We start from the raw sequence: 24,932 nt of genomic DNA on the forward strand, positions 1-24,932 counted from the left end.
TACCTCAAGAACCTCACACGACATCACTCCAACGCTGTGCGAATAGCTGCGGGGTTTCTGTGCGTAGTCATGACTCTTGGATGTTAACAAGACAAACGGATAAGGGGAGGAGCCAGTTACTTGTGGGGACACAACTACACAGGGGACAGTAAGGAGATCCCTCACGTCAATCAAGGTAAGCATTGTAGTTCAAGGCAACGAAAACAGTGAGTTACGACGGAAGCTTTCAGATACATTCATTTTCAACGTGGATTTGCTAGGAAAACCCGGGTATTTGGATAGATGCAATTTGATCGACAGCACAGGTCCTTGGCACCCATTCATCCGCGACAGCGCCTTGCTTTTCGAGATGGTCTGAATCTCCGACATCCTGTCACACATGTGGCCATCGATCGGGGCTTTTCGGTCCGTAGACGGGGCCTCCATCGTCTCTCTTCTGTAGATCCTCACAGCCCCCAGTCATACTTTGACGTCACGTTTCGAGTCACGTCTTCATGATGCAGTTTCCGAGACTCATGCTAATGAAATTAAGGACTTGACCCGATCCATCGGATCTCACAGAAAGGTTTGTATATCTTCGGGTTGTGCTTTTCGAGCTAGCTGCCAAGGGGCACTTGAGTGCTCGAGCCAGCCCAGAAGGAGGCGTAAGATCTGCAACTGAAGAAGCTTGTCAAACGCAGCCGCGGTCTCTTGTATCCTGCAAAAGCTGGCGTTCCGACCACAGAAAACCCACAGAAAACTCGACAGCCTTGCGGGTATTGTTTGCTTGCTCATATCTCGCAATCATCACATGCAGACGAGAACATGATAGATGCTCAACAACAAATACAAATGGGCGTAGGCCAAAGCTCCTGGCAGCCTTTCGCCGCTTGCCATGAAGGCACGTGTCAGTAGCTACGAAGCGATGTTGCGAGGTCAAAATCCAAGGATATGGAGCTAGAACAGCAGTAGGATTATTAAGTTTGGACTTTCTTTTTGTTGTTGCCACGCGCTTACAGGTTGGTGATGCTGGTGCCGAACGAGAGTTCACAAACTAGGGAGGCAAATACATCTAAGTCGGTTAGTCGTACGACCCCTGACCTTACCTGTTGAAAATAAATCTGTCCAAATCCTACAGAAGTTGGACAAGAACACGAACTTACGCATTGGGCCTCAGCAACCCCTGAATGGGCTGTCCTTTTAGCTGAATGACACATTCACAGTGTCTCAAGAGTCCGCTTTGGGATGTAGGCGTATTCTTCGGAAATGAAGCTCTCGTGCTCGGTGTAGGCCAACGACGATGGTGGTCAATGCAGAAAGAAAAACGGGCAGCCTCTCCATCGAAGATATACGCGACCCGACGCCAGTGACGGTCGAAACCTAGTGATCTCCGCGGAACCGATGCGGGACAACCGTAGCACGGCCTTGAAGGCGTGAGCATCAGAGCTGTATTTTGGAAGGAGACTGCGGGGAATAGCCCATGTTGCAGATCTCGGAGACCGTGACGATCAAGTGGGCTGCCTGCCACAATGGAGTTATCACGATTGACCTCGCCACGTTGTCTAGTCGCGTCGAGACCTAACGGGCTTGGTCGCGCTGAAGAGATTTTTGTGGCCAACGGGCCCTAAACATGCGCGTTCCCGAAATAGGTCATCTGTTCGCACATTAGTTCGAAGAGTCTCAGATGATGAGGCCGTGATGGGATGACAGAGGCGAGCCGCCGTGGGCCCCCCAGGGCTTTGACGGTAGCCTTGGTCTCGGGAGCGCGGTGGCTTGAAGCAAGGCACAAATTGTTGCTTCGGACGAAGAGAAACGCGCCGTCGGGAAGACAAAGAGGAGCCGCTCCACCACGGGCCGAAGAGGAGACGCTGGTATGTGTCGCGGGGCATCGACTCAATATCTCTTCTCAGAGGCTAGGGTATATATTCATGCTCGCAATGGCAGCAACTGCGTTTGTAGGAGCTAGAGGCTCCATATGGCATGCATTTTCCGGGGGGGAAAAGAAAAGTAGCCAGGCATCTGTGACTGTGAGGGAGAATGAAGTTGTGGGTGTTGTTGCTGGTCAATGCAAGGCCGGCCCCAATACTGGTTATCCAAAGAGGCTTAGACGAGGCTACCAGGCCTTGGGGAGAAGATGTACGTACGCCTTGATTGGCTGGAATGCGGAATGAAGTCAGGCCAGGAGAACGCGGATTGGTTATGGATCCGCGAGGTCGCGACGTGTTTGTGAGGATACCTAAGTTGAGCGAAGCTGAGCCGGGTACGGGCTTGGTGACTGCTTGCCGGAGCGAATCCCAGTTTGGGGTTGGTGGCCACGGCCTCGGGATTGAGTTGCAGGACAAATTTCCTTAAACGGGCAGACACGGGCCTCATGGTGAGCAGTAAGCCACCAGGTTTGTTCGTGTTTGCGCAGCCCGTCCCGTTGTTGAAACATTCGCACTGGCAAGCGCCCTTTTCGTCTACTAGAGGGTAATTAGGGTAGCGCAAGCGAAAGGAAGAGAAGAAAAAACGAGTCAAGGGCCAAGGCTGCGGCTTGGAAACTGAGTTTTTGGCGTTATCACTGCGGGAGTTGGCAATGCGTGTGCTGCAAAAGCCAAATGAGAGTCGCTAATAGTTTGCAAGCCACCTTTCTTCGTCTCAGGTGATGAGGACAAGCCCAGCACCGAAAAGCTAAGATTGCTGGCGAGAAAGAACCAGAGGGGAGCCTTCAATATCAGTGGCAGGCTGTGCAGCTCCAAGGTTTTAATTTTTTGTTTAATTTTTTTTTATGGCAAACAGGTGGCTTGGACACCATGATCATGATGCCAAGGGGAGGGGAGCCTGACAGACAAACAGACAGATGGGGTCAGTTTGGGGGAGGCAGAGGTGGAACTTGGGAGGGGGGTACTAGTGTCTCAGAGTATGAGTTGGTTGTTGATATCAGTGTCGACATCGCGTGGTGACTGACGATACATGATGAGAAATACAGCCGAGCCATGTGATTGTGAGGATGAGTGATGAGCGATTTGGGTGCAAAAAGCAAGCAAACGAGTCGCCGTTGGGTCTCATTGTCTAGCATGAGCAATCAAGGTCAAACGTTGCAGAAGCCGACTCCAGCGTAGCACTCATATTCTCGGCAAGGGACGATCGTCAAAAGATCATTTGATGTGGTGACAGCGGTTGGACGGATCTCGGGGCACAAGCTTGCCATGGTGCCAGCAACTGCACCTAAACTGCTAATGTGTGCCGCCAGCCCACATCCTCATCAAACTTGAGATCTCTGATTGAGTGCCCTCGGACCCTTTTGAAGTCTACATGTGCGTTGCGTCCGAACTTCGCTTCATACCCCTTTTTAATTTTCCTTTCTACACCCCCCGTGAATCGTCCCTTGGCCCTGATTTAATTAGAACCTCCTGTCACAGTACGATGAAGCGATGTCGACCCAGCTGTCAGAGAAGAGTTGGGTTGAGTGACCTTGATGAGGATTAGTCTTGCCCCGAGCGTTCGGGTTCTTGAGAGGAATAGGCAGTAGAGCCCTGGCATCCCCAATAGGAGATCATGGCTGAGATGGCAACATTCTCAATCCCTGATCTTTTTAATGATAGCCCGCTAGAGGTCAATCAGCGGGCAGATGGGCGAGTAGGGTAGGGAAGCTGTGGCAACCATGCTCAAATGTGGGGGATTTTCATAGCACATGCGTGTTATCAGCAGCAGCAGCAGCAGCAGCAGCCGCCTCCTCAAACAAATACCCTGATGATCGAGACAGGAGGACTTGATAGGCGACTTAAGATGGATATCGGCAAGATGCCGACGTAGGTACCTTTGAGTTGGGTCCTACGACAAGCCGGGATAGCATGCCGAAATGCGCGACGAACGATTCGTTATGTCAGTGACTTGCGGGCCCTGTGCTTTCCTACTCCATGCTCCATATTCCATGCTCACCTTCCGTGCCCCATCAAAAAGCTCCATATCCTTCTGCTCGCCATACTAGTAGTGGGAGGGAGGGAACCCTTTGCATGGCTTACCTGGCAGAGTTCGGATGAAGCGCTGATGAGCATTGGTGCGTACCGCTATGGATACACTTGACTGGGCCGAGAGTGGACAGGACGACAGTTCCCATCTGATCCCACACTACCCATTCAACATCCCAAAGAGGTAAATGATTTAAAACATTCCAGGATGAGTATGGGTAAGGAGACACATTCTGCAGGAGGCAAATCGTTCGTCTGAAGATGCGAATAAGACCAGGGTTGCAAGGTTTCCGTATGGATGGAACAAAACCCCTCCACGTGCCTGCCGACGAGTACACTACGGATACAGGCTGGCATATGCATGCTATCAGCGACAGGAGGCACCTCTAGGGGTATGGCGGGGACAACTAGTGAACAGGGCGCTTCCCCTCCGAATCCGACAAGTTGGACGCGAGTCTGGGCAGGTGCCGAACATAGGCATCCGTGCCTTCCTTCCTCTATTTTCACACAAATCGACCAGAACATCAGGTACTGAGCTGGGTGCCACTGATTTCTATATGAATTTATCCTTTTAATCCCGTCCATTCACCTTGGAACAGCAAGCCACAAGAAGTTTCCACAACCATTTTTCTAGGAAAGAAACGTGCAAGCTTGGAAGGAAATGTTGCTGTCATGACCAGTACAAACAATAAACTTAGCACACATGCAAATCCAAAATCCGAATACAGAACCAATCCTCAACCCTTTGCTGACAATGTATCGTCGATTGATGCTTCTACGGGCCTTCCGATGGGCCCCAGCAGCTATGCGCATGGCAAGACTTAACTCATCATCTGTTATCCGTTTTAAGTTGGAGCTGGGGCCGTACGTACGGACAGCGCGAAGCATGCATATACATGATGCCTACTCCGCACGGCGCCAGCCGGTTCCAACGTACCTCCATAGCGATACCTATCTACCCCGGGCCAGGGCCACGAACTTGGGCAAAGGGTATAGATGCCTGCACCCACCACCACCACCATCATCATCATCATCATCATCATCATCGTCATCATCAGTTGACAGCGGCCTCGGGCGTCGCGCAACCGCCGGCACCAGAAGGGAAAGGACAACGAGCACAAGGGCTAAGACATGACTTAATCACGGACCGTAGACATGCCAAAAAGAAGAATTACAAGTGGTGAAGAGAGCGCATTACTCAGGGTCTCTAAGGGGGGCACACAAGTACACGGTCAATACCGGCACACGGACGCCAATGCGCATCGTGCTTCGGCAACCCCATATACGATTGCGTTTGTCATGCGATAACATGACACAAGAGAGCGGAGCCACCACGATAAAGCCGTCCCGAAAAGAAAATGAAAAAACGGCAATGGCCATTTGACGGGGATGCGCGGTTTGCCGCTGCACATTGAACATCAAGACCCAGCATCACAGCAGTGGTGATGCTGCCACCGCCGGTGCCGCCGGTGGCATTTTGCTGCTAATTTGTGTCTGATTGGCTACGTGCCGCGTTTGGCTTGACGTATGAGGGGCTGGCTTGCTGCGTTCACACTCGTCTATTATGGATTGTAGATTCCACATCATTTTGCCCGTGCTCAGTTTCCAGTCGACTTTGGGGTGCTCCAAATAGAGTGTTACTAAACTCTGTCGCCAAACTACGGCGGGCTGAGAGGCGGGAGTCGGCCAAAAAAAAAAAAAAAAAAAAAAAAGTGAACCGTTATCAAATTTTTGGGCCGGGGACCTGGATTGACACTAGGACTGACACCGCCATCCATAAATTCGGCGTCGCCTTAGTGTCAAGAGGTGACCTGTTGGAGATGCGTCGCTGATCAAGGTATCATCGTGTGTAGGATATAAAGGACCTGGCACCACCAGACAAACATTCCAAGTGGATTGAGAGCACGGTTGGCATCCTTAACCAACGGAAGAAGTTATGCTGTGCTGTGCAACGCAGATGATGAGAAGGGTATGGAGCACTCAGATAGGCACCTGCTTGCTAGCGATGAAGTCAAGTACCACGGCTCCACACAACCACAGTAAATGGAACCGTCAACAAACACTATGAGCCAACTAGTAAGGATATACGGATATGGAAAGCAATATTGGGAAGCGGGCAAAATTCACATCCTCGGGATGTTTGAAATTTTGAGACGGGGACTGCAAAAAACCCGTGTGATCAGAAGATGGAGAGGCGTAATCAAGGCGACAGAGGGACAGAAACGATGGACAAGAAAGGGGAAAAAATAAACGTCCGTGTAGGGAGCTCCGTTTGGGAGCCACCAGAGTAAAACCTATCCAATCATGTCGGGGCTTCCCGCTAATTGTTTCCCCTCATCCTTCCCATCCTCGCCCCATCAGGTAATCAAAGCTGGCCAAAACCGGTAACTAGCCCCTGCAGCCACCCCTATAGCTTCCTGTAGCTCCCCTGACCATCATCCCAAGGACTCCGCGGCGGACTGGGGAGTCCCTGTAATGCCGTCTTTGACTGTGCTTGAGCCCTCCAAGTCATGAGGCTCTGGGTCTCAAGTTCGGCGAAACCACCCCTTTTCTTCCGAGGTCTAGGGTCAGGGGCAGACTCTGGGCATCTCATCGGTCAGCTGGACCACCGAGGCAGTGCTGCTGCTACTACTGCTGCTTTGCTGTTGCTAGAAAGCACTATGACTATGCTGAGAGGCATTTTATTCTCTGTGGTGCTTTCTGGAATTGAGCAGCTTTGTGGGAGGGAGTACCTGGTAATGTTTCTCTCTCTGCTCCTGTTTCGAAACGATGGGCCACCCCGTGGCGTGTCGGTGAGTGGTCCTGAATTTGTTTCAGGTGATCTCTCCGCCAATCAGGACGAGGTTGTCATGAACTTGTGAACAGTTTCTTTGCGAGTTTTCCGATCCCGCCATTCTACCTGCGGCTGGTCATGAATATCGCGGACTGGACCGGGCATATACGCGTTTTTGTTTTTTTGTCGTCACTGTATCTGATTATCGCCCATACCTGCTGATAACCTGCAGCACTATTGAGCTCCTCCGACCCCCCGGATAAAGCTGGTCAGGCGACGAGGGAGGGAAATTCAAATCAAAGGAGAAAGGAGGGGAGAGAGGGAGGAAAAAAAAAAAAAAAAAGGAAGAAGAAGGAGGAGGAGGAGAAGAACATGGAAAAGAGGGAGAGAGGGACGGCACTGAGTAAACAACAATAGGGCGGAAGAGCGTACCAGGTCCGATACCATGGAAATCACTTCGCGATGACAAAAAGCATAACTAAAAAGAACAGCTCATGAGTTGTCGCGAGGGTTGAGTCGCACAAGCGGACATGCATGTTGCTATGAAATGCCCACATCAGTACTAGCTGGTAAAGAACTGGGGGAGCGTGCTACAGCCAGCCAAACGCCAACAACAGTGTCTTGCACAAACTTTGTAATGGCTGATGGCTTTTTCATTGATATTGCTGGATGCCACCCAGCGGCAGCCCAACGCCTGTGCCACGCGCCGTTCCCGCACGTTTCCTTTCCCCTTTCCCTCCAACCCTTACCTTTTCTCTTCTCGCTTACTCTCGCTTGCTTCCTAGCGCGCTCTTCTAGCGGCCGGAACACTATAACGGACGGGATATTGTACGTAAGGTTCCCTAAGCAGCCGGAACCATGCCTTTCTCTCTCTAGTGCACATCATGATTGATCCGAGATCCTGTTTGATCCATTGTGAGAGCGACGGAGAATTCACAGTTGGCAACCCAAGCCAATGCTGTCGCGGTGTTGGCTGCTTTGCAGTTTCCATCGTCTTTGTGTGCGTGTGTGTGTTGCCATTCGTGCCACTCTAGTTGCCCAATACCTTGGGTAAGGTGCCTTGATCCGCAGTCAGGAAGGAGACGGACGCACTGACCCCGTTTGTTGGCTCGCGATTTTTATTTTATTTGGTGTGCTGTTTATGGAGAGGCGGTCTTGTTAGTTGGTACCTTGAACTTTTTTTTTTCTTTTTTTTTTTTCCCTACCATGGTGCCCCTTCTCCAACCCTTCTGTGGGTGGTCCCTGGCCATTCAACCTTTTCTCGGCCCATTGCCGTCATTGTCCAACGCCCATTGTTTCTCTTCCTGTCGCCTTTTCTCTCGCTCCCGTCCGTTCCCCGTACCCGTTTCTCCCACTGCATTCCATCCCACCGCACCCACGTCTGTCTCATCCCATCCCATCCCATCTCATTCCATCATTCACGTTCCGCGCCCACACCCACGCCCACGCCCTTGCTCTTGACCTCAATTGCCCTCGTACTTTGTACTCTGTATCTCGTACTTGGCTACAACCTTGATCCTGGCGAGGCTGAAGCCCCTGAACACCTCCCTCCTTTTTCGTTGTCTGTCGTCCATACTCCTCCCTCCCCATGTCTTTTGATGGTTTTTTTTTCTTCTTCTGCGTCTTTCCTTGTCTTCTGCCACCCTTCTCGCGTCGTTCGTTCATTCTCTTGGCTAGTTAAACGCCTCACACCACGCCCCCACCCCCCCTCCCTCCATCCCAAGGACCGAGCTGATCCAATTTGGGACGAAGGGTGAGTCTCAACAGCCGCATCACACGCATAACGCACCCGCTACCGCTACGCGCGACTTTGTCTGGGCGAATCTTGGACCGTGAACCCCCATCCGCATCCACGTCGACGCCCAATTCGACCAAGATAGGTCTGTATGGTCTGTTCCCGCCGTCGCGGAGCGTATCACTCGTGAGAAGATCGTCTGCCGTAACCGAACGATGACGCGCTGAGAGGTTCGTTTCATCGCGGGATCGACCCTGTTCCTTGCTTCTGTACGTTTTCAACCCCCTCCCCAGTACTTGCTGGCTATATTCCATACACCCCCCTCCAAAACATGCCCGTTCACGCTATACCCGCTCCTGCTCCTGCTCCTGCATCGCAGCTTGCGTTTCTAGGACGCAGTCCGAATACGCAGGATACCCTTCGTTTTTCTTATACTTTTGCACTGCCGTCCCGTTGTCGTGTAGTGTTTCGTTTGAACTAGGCACGTACCTATCCCGGTAGTGTGAAACACTTCTCATCTACATATTAATGGCCTTCCCACGCGTAACTTGAGAGAGGGGGTAACCCCCCAGGCAAAGAGAACCGAGGCCGTGCAAGGGGAAGCGTTAGAGGTGACATACTTGGAGAAAAGACTTGGGGAAGACAAGAAAGAATTAAAAGAAAAATAACATGGATGAAATTAACACAAAATAAAATAACACAAAAAGAAGAGGAAAAATCTTCTCTTTCTGGGGGCTTGTTGTCCAGTTTGCTTGATGCCGCCATCAATTCATCCATCTCTCTACCAGGCCCAGGTCCAGGTCCAGGTTTGGATGGCAGGGGTGGGAGATCACCTCCTGTCTCCTCCAAACATCGGACGGAATTGACAAGTGCAATATCTGTCTGCCTGCATATGCACCACAGACATATGGACGCACACGCATACGCACACGCTACACGATAGAGATACAATACAATACCCAGCATCTGTCTTCTCACTTTCTACACCACGCTTCCCTCCTTCTTCTCCTCCTTCTCCTTCTCCTTTTCCTATCTCTGGGTCCCATTTCGTCCGCTGGTGTCCAGACACAATCTGCCTACCATCGACGTTCGGCTAGGAACAGGAAGCGCGCTAACAGTTCGTGCAGGGGTTGTTCAGACGCTGTTGTAAGGCCCCTACCACCTCAGACCTCCTCACGCCTCCTAGTCCCTAGTCGTTCACTTCTCCACGCTAGGTTCCTGACTAACTTTGCCCAAGCTTCCGCTGGCTTTGATTCAAAGCACACGTTCGCTTCCCACAAAGCGTCCGACTACCAACACTACCACCACCGCCAGTCTTTTTCCATCTTAACTTGACCTTGCTCCGCTCCACACACCACACCACCGCACCTACCTCTTTACCTCTACCTCTACCTCTACCTCCATTTTACCCTCTTCCACCTACAACCGCCTCACCAGACCTTTATTTTCACCAACCTATCTTTACCCTTAATACCATTTCCGCCCACCACGCTCGTTTCCTATTATATCTCCATCCGCGAGACTGCGAGTCGACAATTGCACGTCCCTCTTCCGCCATCCATTTGGTTTTGTCTCATTTACCCGGGCCTGCCCTGCTCTGTTTCTCCCCTTATCTTTTCCTGTTCTTTTCACCCGCACACCTACCAATCTCACCACATCTCATCACCTTCACCACCCAGCCCGTCTTACTACACTATACCGTTGCATTCGACTCGATCTGAACGCCGCCGCTACTTAGACTCGCTGTGCCAGTGCCGCTGCATCCAATCACATCTGACCTGAGAACCCGATACCACAAGCCAACTCACCGTTTTCTGTGTTGTGAAGGGAAGGGGTGGAAGACCGAAACATGGATCACACTATGCAAGATGCCCCGGCCGACGTGCTGGCGGACGCCAGGCGAACGCTCGAGGCTCTGAAGAGCTCTGGACTTTCTCGCGAAGTTTTGTTGCAAATGTGGGAGGCCGACGACAGGGCGCAACAACACACACCTCAACACGATACTTCCATGGAAGATGCTTCTACACGAGGTTTGTTTTCTCTAACCGCTCCCTCGCTGGTTAAGATGGAAGACAAGCCCCCTGCTAACTTCCCTCTTGTACTCCCAGCTATTTGCCATGGCCAGATTGGTCACCGACCGCGCATCTCTGTTTCATCGACGAGCTCAGGTTCCTCTGGTCATGCGAGTATCTGGTCTATGGGATCCGCCAACTCCAGCGCGACCGTCGCTACCCACTACTCCCAATCCTCTCAGACACCATCTCCTTCTCAGCAATCCGCACCCCAAGCTGCCGTCGGCGTTCCTGGCAGCCTTCCCCAGGTTGCAAGCGCTCAGACGGGTTGGGGCCCCGGCCGCTTTAACTTTTACTGGTGCACATCCTGCGAGACAAGATTTAAGCGCAAGTACGATTGGAAGCGCCACGAAGAAGAGTTCCATGAGCGCTGGAAGAAGTACCCGTGTCCCGAACCTGGCTGCAACAGAAGCTTCTGGGGAGCCAACACTTTCAACCAGCACCACAAGGCTTCTCACGGCTGCAAGACATGCCCTCATTCCGAAAAGGTGGTCAAGTACCTGAAGAGGAGGAAGTACTGGGCCTGCGGCTTCTGCTCTGCTCTACATCCTTCTAGAGAGCGCCATGTCGAGCACGTTGCGAGACATTTTGAGTCCGGAAAGACGAAATCAGACTGGATGCACTCCAGAGTTATTTATGGCCTCCTCCATCAGCCACTGATCCACGAGGCATGGAAGGACATTCTTATGTCCAAGGCCGCCGAGTTTAGCGGACGCCAACCCAACTTCAGCTGGAATCCAACACAGACGGGCCGTGCCCAAGGCTTTATGGAGAATGAAAGCCCGGGTCAACTTCAAGACTTGCTCGAATTCTTTTCTGGCTCCAGCACCGAGGCCGAATCCATCGTCTCCATTGCATATAAGCTCGCCGACCTTGTTTTCCTTCCCGTCCCAGCGTCGCCTCCCATGCAGTACTCGCAATGCTACGCCCCCGCGCCCGCTATTCCTCAACAATACCCATCTCAGCCTCTCCTTCCGCCTCCTTCGATACCCTCTCAAACCCTGCCGACGCAGTCTCCTCAGCCTCCTGTTCTACCTTCTCAAGACACTTCGCCAGGACCGTTTATGGACCAGATGAGAGCGCAGTCTATGATGCCAGCTCCCTTATTTCACACATCACAACCACGCGCGACAACAGAACCTCTGCGCCGGGCGTCACTTGATAGGGAACTCCCGCCCCCGCCTCAAGAGACGCAGCCCATGAATTTCCAATACATCCCCGATAACATGGTTTTTGAGGACTGGGAGAGCTTCTCCAGCACAGTCGTCGACGAAAATGCACCAGCGCCGACAACAATGTCGACAGAATGGCCGCTGGTGCCTGTACAATATTACAATGCTCCCGTGGGGCCATGAACACATTCATTTTTGCGAAACAGAAAAAAGTCCATTTCCTTTGTTGCATGTCACATGAATTGCAGCTAGCGAGTCCGCTGGCCATTCAATATAGTATATAATGGTAATCACCTTGTGGGAGACCAGTCTCGGTATTTTTTTGATCATTTCTTTGGGCCGTGGATACGGGCAAAAGGGGCGGACACGGCATGGGATAGGAATACGAATGGCACGGGTCGGCCAAAAAGAGGCGAAGGCGTCGCTCACGAAAGGGGTGTTCCATTATGGTTGATGGGTCGAATGTCAAATGTGATCGATAGAATCAAATCAAAACGTCGTTCCATTGTGCCAATAACAGCTTCTCTCCGGTTGTCATCGATGCATGTCATGAGGCCCTTCTAGAGATAAGGGCCATCAACAGGCACAATAAACAGCCCACGCTCAATTGGATCATCCTGCCAACGTCTATTTCCATGATGGAGACTCTTTCGTTGCTTGTAGATAGCATGGCCCCAACAGATATTGCCCACGCCTCAAGCAGGTCGAATGAGGCTGTTTTCCTATCTGTTGGATCATCATCATCATCCAGAGATCTCGTACACTTCTTTTCCATTGAAATATACGGCGTTTGATACATATGCCCACACTGAAGACACAGCTCGCGAAAGGAGCCCTTTATCAAAAAAAAAAAAAAAAAACGAATAAAAAATTTCGGCTTGACCAAAGGCAAGTAATTTGACTGCTAGCATTACAATCCAGCGTAGCGATTTATCGGCAATGGCGAAATCAGTTACCATCACCTCAGTGTGTTGACAACCAAAGTTCAAGAGGATAAAGTCACTATAAATGTCTTGGTCATGTTGGCTGCACATTTCAACCACATGTTAGTTTTGAGTGCTCCTCCCCTCTTTTTTTCCCTTTTTCTTCCCGGCTCATTTCCCGTAATCCTTGAGGCAGCATTATTCACAGTGTCATTTTCCAGTGTTCATAGCGCTCTTACTATGTATATTACACCCCGCGACCGCACTGGAGATAGGCTCTGTCCCCTTGTGTTTGAGGTTGCGGACGTATATGCCCGCTTCTTGCTTTCAGCAGAGTGGGCCTTGCCATGTCAGTCTTCTCGGTGTTTGGGAAGACTAATTAAACTCGGATGGTATGTCATGTGTCCTGGCAGTTAAGTCGGGACCGCTCATATGGTGTTCATACTTGCCAACAAAGACGACTTCAACAGTTTCAGTACTTCCAGAACGGAACTCCTGGCAGCATATCACGGGGATCAGTTTGAAATATGCTGAAACGATGATGCCGGGGACTTGAGCACTTGAAGGACTTAAAACACTTTATTTGTGACTTGGCAGTGAATGCTTTTGACAGCTTGGAACATATGCTCGAGTCTCCCCACACAGCGCAAAGATGTGATGTTTTTATCTGGAAGATAGCCCACCATAAGCGAAAGGATTCAGGGTGACATGAGGTCTATGTCTCTCTTTGTCCAAAAGGGCCGGCCACCATGCACTTTGCGAAGGGAAAGACAGCACCAAGAGGGGCTGACATATCAACGGGTTGGCATTTCACTTTTTCTTGAGTAGCAATGTCTGTCGTCGGCCTGAACGTGGGGTCTTCATCATAATTTAGTACGAATAATGCGTCAGGACAGATTCAGTCCTCATCTCTGCATTCTCTTGTGGTCCCTCGGAAGTAGGACACAGTTATTTGTTGGCGATAAACAGTGCTCTTCAATATGTGCAGTATGTTTGCGAGCTCATAGCTGTCCATGGCATAAGGACATGCGCCAGTTTGATTGCGCAGCCTTGGTATTGGTACTGCCTGTTCATCACTTCGCTTGTCGAGATATGTGCTGGGATGATAGAGTTACTCTTAGAAAAGGAAAAAGAAAAGTGAGATAAAGCCTTCATGGAGCACATATGAATGGAGTTCGTTGCTTCTACGTGCTGTTATATCCATAGATATACATGTGGAAACTCTGACAAAGTCTAAGGTTTCAATATCGCTGCCCCATGATCAGTGTGCTCACCCTGCCTGTTTGGTGCTTCTCCTCGCCCTCGCCACCCAAGTTTTACCGCATAGGATCTGCCACTTTTCGTTCTAGTACACATATCTAAACCCGGCAGCTCTTTTTTCTTGTGTCAAATCAACAGTGATCTTCCCGCCACCCTCCACTGCGGCTGCAGCCTCTTGTTCAGCCCTCTCCAACTTCTTATTCTCCCAAATGTGCAGGTAGCGGAGGACGAGCGCAAGCACGCCAACCAGTAGGCACATGACAGCATTAGCAGAGCCTCCTGGAACATACTGAGGGCCCGTACTACTAGGGTACAAGTAGCTGCCGTAGATTGTGGCGGTGTTACCTTGAGAAGGCTGTTAGCATCCCTTCGGCTAGATACCAGCCAGCTGGCACTACTAACCTATCATGTTGGCAATGGCAATGCACGACGAGCGTTTGACAAGTGGCCGAGGAAAAGAATTGGCAACCCATGATACAATAATTTGGTCTGAGAGTCATGTAAGCAAGTCAAAATCGTACATGTAATTCGTGGATATATATGAGCTTACATGCAGAAACAGCACCCATTGGCATGAGAAACATAGCAAAGTAGCGGACTCCTACCACACTTGAACCCGTGGCAATGGCATTGCCAACAGCGGACAGAAGTGTGAGGCAGCAGATATGAATGGATCGGTCCTTTGTCTTTGACGAGGAGTAAGTAACGCATAGTGAGATGAGGAAGGTTGCAGCCTGCCAAAAAAGAAAGTGAGTTCACGATTTCAAACGATTCAGGCACTTGGGGTGAAAGGGAATCATCGTCTTACCCATGCAGGAGCAGTGAGCCAAAGCGTATTGATCTTTCCATAACCCAGAGTTCCAACAATGGTGGGGAAGAAGTACTGAAATGTCTGCGACACCAAACTGATGTGCTGCATCAGGACGAAGATGTACAGGCGATAGTCTCGCACAGCCATCTTGACGCCGTCCCACATTCCTTGCTCGCCGTATGTATCGGCCTCCTGAACGTCTTCGATCAAACGCCAAGCGGCATAAGCTCGTTCTTCTTCGGATAGCCACTTCGTTGTGTGAGGATAGTCGGGCAGGATCCACATGGCAACAAGGGCAAAGCCGATTGCAATAACACCTTCCTGCTCACCCAGTCAATGGTCATTCAACATGCTCTATTTACTTGTGTCGCAACATAGGAGACTCACGATGATGAATAGCCATCTCCAACCCGCGATTCCCAAGTCACCCTCGAGGTTGCCTAGAATAGCTGCGCCTAGAAGACCTCCAAACATATTGGCCAGGGCATTGCCGGCATAGAGATAAGCAATACGACGAGTCAACTCTGCACGTGTGTACCAAGAACTCATAAGAAATACAGCTCCTGGGAAGAAAGGCGCCTCAACAAAACCGAGGAAGAACCGAATAACCACGAGATGTGTAAAGTTCTTTGCCCCAGCATTGCAAGTCGAAACAACACCCCAGAGGCAGCAAGATAGTGCGAGATAGAAAGACGGCCGCACCCGCGTCAAGAGTAAGTTGGAGGGAAGCTGCATGAGGAGGTACCCGACAAAAAATATGGATGTTGCCAAGTTGAAATCGGTACCGCTCATGCCTAGGTCTACCTCCAAGGTCCCCTGACGGGCTTGTGCGAGGTTGGATCGATCAAGAAAGTTGAGTAGATACACTATGTAACTTGAGCTTTGCACCATGGATGCTGGGTGTTCTTCTGTTCTTACTGATCACTAGGGTTGGCATGAGCCGTCTGTCTACTTTAACCAGCAAGCGCTTGTCAAAGTCATTGTGCCAGGCTTGATTCTGGCGGGTAAAGTGCTGTGTCCATTCCTCAGGAGTGGGGTTCGAAGCTGAAGGCTTCAGCGCATGAGAATTTTGGTTCTCATTCTGCTCGATGCTTGTCTTGCTCGTCTCCATGATGTCGTATTTTCAGATACGAAGCTTCCAAGAGAATATGTGAACGAACGACGATGACGAGCCGCGCATAATAGCGAGGGCCTGACGTCTTTTATCGTATACCATAAGGATTCCCTTACCCCGTGGGGGAATGAGGGGAAGACGTGGGGAAGTAAAGAAGGCTGGTTCTGAAATTCGGTAGGTGGATTGCCGAGGTGATGGTGATGTTACTCTCGGACTTCTCGCCGGTCTGATGCGGGGAAGGTAAGTTGTGATGCAGCTTACCATACCTTGGCGGTTGATCACAGTTCTACTGTAATCGTAAGGTCGCTCGGCATATCTAGCTTGCTTCTGTCTGAGACTGAAACGATTGGCAGCGCTATTGAAAAAATGGGAGCAAGGTCGCAATGTGTGACGTATGATGAGGAATAAGCATAACACACAAAGCCCCTGGTTGTGAGTGATCATCTTTAAGTCTGTGACGGATTTGAGTTGTTGGAAATCGTCGCTATTCGATCCATATTTAAAGCAAACCGTTGACAACAGTATAAGAAGCTATTTGGCCACCACGCCTTGGTGTAATCTGTTAAACTGTAATTCGTGGTTCTGAAATCGCAGTTGAAAAGCAATGCATAATGTGAGCTCGAGGAATGATAGGCTACGGAGTTTGGGATATTCTATGCATATTTTTTCCATGGTCGGTTCCTCCTGAGGCATGTAGGAACAATCTAGTCAAATGCTTCCATTATATTCGGAAATGGTATCACTCGAGCGTCTCAGCATGCTTATACATTGAACCAAACGGCTAAGCAATCAGTATAACTGCTCATTTCCAGGACCAATGCGACGATCCACACCGATCTAACCCCCCCCTGAGCTGACCACGCCCACATTGGGTTTCTCCGCCAAGGGCTGGTCCAACCGAAGGCTCATGGGTTGAGAGGCGGCACTCCCTCAAATAAGCAAATTGACTCTAATTAAACACCATACAGCTGCCGAGTTGATCCATCTTTAACGCTTTTTTTGTGATTTTCTGTCTCATAGATTTAGATGATATGAACAAACAATAATGACGGTGACTATCATCTGGAGTTTTGTGTTGCTAGAGGGCGCTTTGCTGAATACTACTTTTTTCACCCGGAAAGTTCACAACATCATGTCTAAAACTCCACTCTCAGGCGATTGTCTCTATTCTTCTCTATTCGCGAACAGGTTGAGAACTCCACTTCAAGATTTTATTAGCGGCTCAAGTATATTAAAGAGCTCATAACTGCATAGCTCCCGTTGTAGACGACCCGAATCCTTGGTGACTGCCACCAAACTCGCTTAATTCACTGATTTTGGCCAGCTTAGGTTAAGCATTCCATGCATATATCTAGATAGATGTATACGGTAGGCAGCTAAGTGTGTGCTGGTACAAGATTAACCGTCCTACTTGCTGAGATAAGGGCATGCAGATGATAAGTCATATGGAATTCACTGCTCCGGTCAAGAGGATGATGCTGTAGCACATGCAGATGAACGGCGCGGCTTCCAAGTGACCGAATATCGTGAAAGAGCTTGGTCTCACTCTTTTAGGCCGAGGTTATTGTCTGCCGGATGTTGCCCAGCTTATGATGAAAATGGTTCAGTCGCTAAGGATATGTCCAAATACTTAATATTATTAAAGACGTTGGGATAATTTGAGATGCGCTATTATCGCATTATACATGGTTTCAGTCGATTTTCTGCTGTTAAACACAACAGACAAAGGAATCTCCTATGGAAGCTAACAATACCAAGTCAAAGGGCCGGTCGTCCGCGTGCTGACACGTCTGCCCCAAAAGAATTTAATGATTTCAACCATATATGTTATGAATTATTGGAAGGTATGCTCTCAAAGACATAGCCCTTGAAATTTCGAGCAGGAATTCGCTTGTCGAATAGGATGTCCAGCTCTTCGTACGTACGTCCCATGGTTTCAGGGACCCGAAACCAAGCCCAGCAGAGGCACAGGCCGGCAAGGCCCCCAAAAAAGAAACCGAGCTTGCCTTGCATGTTGGCTTCATCTGGGTTAATCATATACGGAATGGCAACAGTCATAATGATGCCAAGCACTCCCTGAGCAGCGGTCGCGAGAGCGATCGTCTGGGACCGTACACGTGTTGCAGAAGCCTCAGATAGGAGGACGAAGCAGACCGGGCCGACAGATAGGTCGTAAGCGAAGTTCCATACCAGCATTAGGGATGACTCTGCCCACATAACGCCTGAAGGCCTTCCTGGAACACAGTCGAGTATTCCAATGAGAAATTGTAGGATAACCAAGGCGGCCAGTCCAGTAATGTAGATGGTTCTCCGGCCATAGTGAATCAAGAAATACCAGGAGACAACCGTGCCTATAAAACCAACACCTGCGTTTGATGGTGTTAGAAAGAATTCCGTTAGACGAAGATAATGCTCACCGAGAAACCCAACTGCCATGTCGAAAGCTTTGTCAGTCGGCAGACCAGCTTGCTGAAAGAAATATGTGCCGTAGTTAATAAGATAAATACCGCTGAGAACCTGGGTGCAATAAACACCGACCGATATCTCAGTTCGTCTGAGGTTGATTCCCTTAAGACAATCACGATATGTGCTTCCAGCTTCCAGCTCTTGTTCGAGCCTGTCAGTCTCGATGATGAACGCCAGAGAAGCGGCGACGTTGACCTTCTCTGAAGCCAGGCGACGGAGACTCTTCTTGGCCTCATCCATTCTCTCCTTTCTTACCAACCACCAAGGGCTTTCTGGCACGAATAGGAGACCTGGTAAAATGACGAGAATCCAAAACCACTGGAGAGCGAATGGCAGAGAATATGCCCAATGACTCTGAAGCTTCGAAGTTCCGGCTGTGACACCATTGGCTAGAAGTTGTCCAGCAACGAAACAAAGATTTACATATGATGTCAGATGCCCACGCAGAGCGGTTGGGCAGACTTCAGAGGCGTAGGCCGGGGCAATAACAACGTACATGCCCAGGACGAGACCGCCTAGAAGCTCCCCGACAAGAAGGACTGGCAGGGAGCGTGCAAAGAATTGGATGAAGACAATGGCGGCAGTTAACCCGACACAGGCAGTAAAGGTTAGCTTGCGACCAAACCAATCCATGGGGTAGGCAGCAAAAAGAGCGCCGACTACTTGGCCAACTGGGTTGCCCATGGAAAGACCAGTTTGCCATGCCGCACCTGGAATAGTGTCAGGACCTCAAAGCTCAATGACAGAGAAAATAAGCAACTAGCATACTGATGATATACTAGGACTAGTTAGTCAGAACGTCAGGCTGTTGGGTGGGTTGACTTACAGAACCTTGATACTCATAACCAAAATCTCGTTGGAACTGAGGGGTAGCGTAGAGGTTTCCCAGTAGCTGGGGGTCAAAGGCTAGCATTATCACCCCAAGGGACACAAATGCAGACCATCCAATCGCTGCGGGGTAGAGCTGAACTGCCTGTGAGAAGGTCAAGTTGTGTTCAAGGTGTATGGCTTCAGCCGGTGTAGCGTGAGAGATGGGGGCTTTCGCGTCCGGCCCCGATGCGGCGGGTTCAATGTCCTTGGATATCATTGCGGAGTTGATACTGTAAGTTGAATCATGTGCTTGTGCGAGAAGCGGTTGAATTTCATCATCGGCTGAAGCCGGTCTAGACAAGTGCGAGGAAGGCATGTTTATCTTCATTTCCACGTGAGCTTCTTTTGCCGAGCCATGTCTGATCAAATTCAACAACCATACAAACCCCTCATCTCCGGCAAAGTCCGGTCTGGGCCCCGAATGGCAGATGCAGTTGAAGGCGTCCGGGTCTAGGGCGAAGGTGGCTGACGTTGGCAGCAAGATAGAGGAAGCCCCTGGTCAACAGGGGATGTGGAGTGAAGTTGGACGGTTTGGAGGGGGGCCATGTCCAAGCCAATCCGGGGTAAACTCCAGCGATCCTGCAGCGGAACGTATTACTTGGCGCACAGGGCACATTGCCGTGTTCCGCGTCAAGGCGGGGATTACAGCCAGGCGCTAGGCCACTATAGGACATGGGGCCTGTTTTAGACGGAGGCAGATATACAGGTAGCGCTTGAAAAGCACTGGCCGCCACTAGAGCTTGATTCAACGCCCAAAGTGCCAAAGGCACTTGTTCCCCCAAGTAGTTAGTTCTATATAGCAAAAACAGTGGTATAGAGATTCCCTTCTCGACCCTTAGCCATGCGCTCAAGGGGAGAAGAGATAGACATTACGAGGCCCTGTCAGCCACTGTCTTTCATCACTCGATTTTGGACTGTGACCTAGATGCATCGATCATCCAAAGAAGTCGATGAAATGGAGTAAGTATGCGAATTCTCTTGCAACATGACGTTGTATCAGTCCCTTGTGTCACACAAAAGTTTTTATGTTAAAGTTTAACCAGGTGGTCCGCTTGCATTCCTGGTGTGTACAAGTCAGGATGTTGTATGTGGATCGCGAGGGAAATTGAGGGGGGAATATATGTACGGAAACATGTGAGATTCTGGCTTCAAAAGAGCATGTTCAGAATTGCAACTTTGCTGTCGGTTTTTCGGGGAGAATTGCAGCCAAAGCGCATAGTTCATTCCCTTCCTTAGCATATTTTGCCAAAGACGCAAGCACAAAAGGTCGTAATTGGTCGTGCTTCAGCATGCAAAACAGAAATCCGAGTATGCGGCAGGGAAGCTTCGCAAATCCGAAATTGGTGTTGAAAAAGGCTCTCGGGAATCGGACGCCTAAACTGCTACAACTACAAACGGCCATAGAATCTGCTTCCCGTCAGCCTGATAACAGCTCCTTTTCTCATTTCCCTGTCTATGAAACGACAATCAGTTTATGGCGCTCAAAATCAGAACCGGACAGCTTGTTGAAATGCTAAAGAATCCCATGGCGGCTGATTATTTCTCCTCAATTACTCCAATCTCATACCCTATCAACACCTCAGTGCTGGTTCCTTCCCAGCCGCGTGTGCCGGCGGCTGAAATCATAAAGCGGCAGGTTCGATCAATATATAGGGTCGAAATAACACCAGCGCGTGGGGGACCGGGGATAATTAGGAACGGGACAGTGGAATGTTTGAAGGCCCGCGTATCTCGAAGGTCGTAGAGCCGCAAAATATCATGCGATGCACTATGGCGGGTTAGCTTTCAGACCTATTTGAACAAGAAGAAAATCGGTCATAACGAGGCTTACCAGACAAGATGTCGCCCATTAGGCATCGCCCGTACCGCACTTACGGCTCCGCTGCCGGCAGGAAACCTTAAAGATCGTTCAGGAGCCCAGCCGCTTCTGGCTTTGTGTATGCTGTACTCCTCCACAGTACCGTTACGCCTGCCGGCGTAAATCCAATTACCATCAGGACTCCAGCATGCGCCCATGCACCAAGGTGGCACACCACGTTGATTTCCTATCCTCGCAACAGGATCTTGTACGCGTCGGTCCCAAAGTCGAATTGTGCCATCTATAGCCGCTGAAAAGAAGACGGTGTCGGCGGACTGCGTGGAATCCATGGCTGGGGGCGGAGGATCTGAGGCAAAAATGAGGGATGGAGATCCCGGTGCCGGTTCTGATACCTGAGCATCAGGTGCGGCCGCAACTTCCTCCAAGCTTGACTCGTCAGGCTGCACAGCGACGTCGTTTGCGCTATCCTTAGTTGACTGGCCATCCGTTTCATGGGTTTCTGTACCTTGCGCCGCAGGCTGCTGCCTTGCGGCCTCGGGACTCCCGGTCTCCGGGGGCTGAACTGCCGGCGCAGAAGTCGCATCGGCATTGAAGGCATTTGTCATGTCGATGTCGGCTGAATGGTCCATACCGCCGTCCTGTCCTGAGCTGTCGTGAAGAGGCGGCATCCCCATGTCACCCATGGCCCTTGAGAACTCGTCATCCTCATCACCACCATAGTTACCCCCAACATTGTCGCCAAACAACGAGCCAGTGTCACTTCCTCCAAAGAGCGATTCATGAGCTGGAGATGCCTGGCCTTCGTCACCCTCACCAGGTGCATTAGACCCTTGAACCTCTGTGCCAGTTGCATCACCACTAGTACCATTCCGAAAAGGCTTCCCGTTGTTGGAGCTGAAGGTTGCATCAGGCTTGATGTCTTCTTCCATCGCATCGGCTGGAATCGGCGCCCCATTTACTGGGCGGAGCTCAATGGCGGAGATTTGACCTCCACTGCCATCAAAAGTACGCTTTACAGTACCAGTGTTCAGGTCCCAGTCAAATATGTTCTTGTCCCAGCTGCCGCTGAGCACACTCTTTTCATCCTGTGCCAATGACAAGACGCTAACAGCATTGGTGTGTTGCTGGAGGCAAGTTATACGTTTTCCTTCGTCGTGCCTTACACTCTGAAGGTTAATCCCACCAGATTCGAGACCGGACAGCAGCCAAAGGGCCTGAGAATGGACAGCTAGAGAGTAGACTGGTGACAGCACGTGTTCCTCGTTGCCCCTCGGGTTTGGCGGCCCCGGCTCTTCGTTCTCCCAGTACGACATCAAAATGCCCGCCTTGACGACACTATCGACAAAGGGATGTCTCTGTGCCACTGTAAGAAGTTGTTTGCCATTTATAGTGCCTGGACCGTCATATTTGCGGATGTAGCCGTCAGACCCTCCTGTCATCCAATATCGTAGGTCGGGGGTAATAGCGATAGCATTGATGCTCGTGGCCTGCGGTGCAGCCATGGTAGGCACGATATCGTAAAGTCTTGCAGTGACGGCTTCGGGCCTGACGGTCGGGAACAGGCTCGAAGAAGGCTGTGGTGACTTGCCCTTTTGCTCTGGGGATGTTCTTGCATCAGCCGAGTTGGCCCTAGAGCGTTGTCTCTGATCCCCCGCCGCTCCTTCATCAGCCTTGTCTTGGGCATCCTCCCCGGTTTCTTCTCGGTCACCATCTTCCTGATCGTCATCATTCTCCTCGTCTTCGGGTTCTATATCGCCATCGGCATCGTCTACGTCTTCCATGACCTCGTCCTGGTCATTCTCGGAGCTCGCATTCGAATCTGATGTGTCGGGATACATTAGTATGGCTATGAAAGAACATGGGCTCCTCCTCTCTTGCCTCTATCGTCTTCATCCATTGTGAGAGATATATGCGCGACGGCGACCTAGCGAACCAGTATGAAGGGGGCTCACGGCTCGCGTTGCAGTCGTCGGCTTCGTTCGCGACGTTCGCTGGTTTGCGCGCACAGGCTAAGGATGCGGACCGTCAAAAGGATGTGATAAAATAACAACTTGAGGCAATTGAACAATGAGATTCCAATCAAATCACTTCTCTTTATGCGTCAATGCTAGTACAATGCAGCGTAAGGCACTGGGGGAGTTGAAATCGGATAGTATTCGATAGATGCGTCGCGAAAGCTTGAGTCGCGACGTGCCCTGAGTTTGGAGAAGCTCGCAAGACTTAGCGGGGATACGTTACGCACGAGCTAGCCCAGGGCAGTCATTAGTGGAGGAACCCCAAATGGGTGCCAGGATGTGGGAGCACAGGCGAGGATCAGCTCTTAATGGTGCTACGGAGTACCCTTTTCTGTATTTGGTATGTCCACCCCACACCGAAACAACCGTCAATCGGCGGCCAAGACTCCGGAATACGGCCGTCGATCGCAGGATAACAAGACAGTTGTTCTGCTCTACGGGATCTTACTTCTTTAGGCCTAGAAGTCACGCTGGTATACCAGCGTACAACAGTCCATACTTTGTTCTGTCGACATTTCCTGCGCCGCCACACTGTTATCTTCAGATACAACATCGACTTTTACTCGCTTTGGATTGAAACATTGAAAAAAACGGACTTTTACTAGCCCGAAGTAGGACAGAGGTATGAATTTTGAGAATATGACGGATAACAGTCTACACCACCCATAAAATTGGCTTTCTCGCTATCTATATGTCCAATTGTGGAGCGTCATTGCCCCCAGCACGCTGTCAGCCTTGAGCCAATCTCAGGCAATATCGGATCAAAGTAGATGGAAGCTGTTGCGACAGATCAGTCTAGCAAAGTCTTCGACAAGCTCCATACGCTCACTCTGCCAAGTCCGATATTTCCCTACATGTACGCTGTTGTAATATCATTGAGAAGAGGCAAGGAACGTCATGGTTAAAGGTTATGATAAGTCTGAACGCTTTGACACGTTATTTGAAGTCTGATGTAGACTCTGGTTAAGATAAAGGTTTCATTTGTACACCAAGGGCGACCTTAATATCAGGCTAGGTTATATTATCAACTCATCTCTTAGCTTCTTCACTGGATCTTCCCCTTTGATATTCTGCGGCATTCTGGCAGTGTTGATGCTGTGAATCATCCGCCTGCTCAAATCTTCATATATACTGACTTGCCGAGATTTGATCTCGAACCCTGGTCGGCTAGGGAGTTAGATGGGGCAATGTGTGCCAGACCCATTGCAGACAACCATAAAGAGCTAGCCATCACTTGATATCACGCAGTCGATGGCAATCATCACGACGTAAGAGGCTTGTCCTTTCGTGAACCCTCGAATACTTTCTATGGATCAGCTTGGTTGTGACTTACTTAATCAGTAAGAATAACAGCGTCAGTTTTCAGGTCCCCCTAGTCCAGAGGTGAGTGGCACTGCATGTACAATAATTAACCCACTTATGCTTGATGTCCTGGCTTTTCCAATGGTGCCCGCACTTGTGGCGTATATGCAGCCTTTGGTTCGATTGTTTAACATCTACTCTGGCTGGAAAATAATCATTTTGTGTCAGAAAACCCATTTGCAGCAACCTATGTCTTCCGGTCCAAAGAGCAGGCAGGACTGCCCCATTCACAGACCATCAATGGTATGAGCGCGTTCCAAATCATTGTATTGTCTTTTTACCGTAGTTTTGCACACTCCAGCGAGATTTCTCTTGCTTTGTACATCATATCGTGCACATGCTTTCCTTTCTGGAGACGTGGCGTGGACGATGACAGAAGCTCCTGTGCTATGTACATGCTGTCAAGAGATACCTTGTCTTCAGGGCGGTAGTTCGTAGCCATCGGGGCCAGGGAAGATTCGGCATCCGCTATTTGAAAACTAGAGGTGTTATAGTGCGGCCCTCATTCTGCCATGTCGGCTTCTTGTGTGTGAGGGAAGGAGTAAAAAAGCCTCCAGTCCGGCCTACGTTGTAGAAGATGGAGTAGTGTCGACGGAAGGGTACGCAACTGG

At 50.3% G+C, this 24,932-nt stretch overlaps 4 protein-coding genes across 4 annotated transcripts; 1 reads left to right on the forward strand and 3 right to left on the reverse strand.

Annotated features, from left to right (window-relative positions):
* Nucleotides 1-10,286: 10,286 nt before the first annotated feature.
* On the forward strand, nt 10,287-11,864 carry CTRU02_207562 (homeobox and c2h2 transcription; the record flags this gene model as incomplete). The annotated part of the gene is made up of 1 exon (XM_070204919.1): nt 10,287-11,864. The coding sequence occupies one exon, from the start codon at nt 10,287-10,289 to the stop codon at nt 11,862-11,864; it is 1,578 nt and encodes a 525-aa protein (XP_070061452.1).
* A 2,085-nt stretch (nt 11,865-13,949) lies between these two features.
* CTRU02_207563 (allantoate permease) lies at nt 13,950-15,786 on the reverse strand (the record flags this gene model as incomplete). Its single annotated transcript, XM_070204920.1, has 6 exons — nt 13,950-14,209; nt 14,267-14,353; nt 14,415-14,598; nt 14,673-14,996; nt 15,063-15,541; nt 15,594-15,786. The coding sequence occupies 6 exons, from the start codon at nt 15,784-15,786 to the stop codon at nt 13,950-13,952; spliced, it is 1,527 nt and encodes a 508-aa protein (XP_070061453.1).
* A 1,830-nt stretch (nt 15,787-17,616) lies between these two features.
* Nucleotides 17,617-19,453, reverse strand: CTRU02_207564 (Maltose permease MAL31-like protein 8; the record flags this gene model as incomplete). Its single annotated transcript, XM_036719050.1, has 4 exons — nt 17,617-18,155; nt 18,207-18,965; nt 19,024-19,033; nt 19,082-19,453. The coding sequence occupies 4 exons, from the start codon at nt 19,451-19,453 to the stop codon at nt 17,617-17,619; spliced, it is 1,680 nt and encodes a 559-aa protein (XP_036588757.1).
* Nucleotides 19,454-20,661: 1,208 nt separating this feature from the next.
* CTRU02_207565 (transcription factor spt8) lies at nt 20,662-22,782 on the reverse strand (the record flags this gene model as incomplete). Its single annotated transcript, XM_036719049.1, has 2 exons — nt 20,662-20,893; nt 20,957-22,782. 2 exons carry the CDS (start codon nt 22,780-22,782, stop codon nt 20,662-20,664), a joined length of 2,058 nt encoding a protein of 685 aa, XP_036588756.1.
* Nucleotides 22,783-24,932: the final 2,150 nt, after the last annotated feature.

The sequence above is a fragment of the Colletotrichum truncatum genome (genome assembly GCF_014235925.2).
Source record: "Colletotrichum truncatum strain CMES1059 chromosome Unknown Contig_0004, whole genome shotgun sequence".
Taxonomy (NCBI): Eukaryota; Fungi; Ascomycota; class Sordariomycetes; order Glomerellales; family Glomerellaceae; genus Colletotrichum; species Colletotrichum truncatum.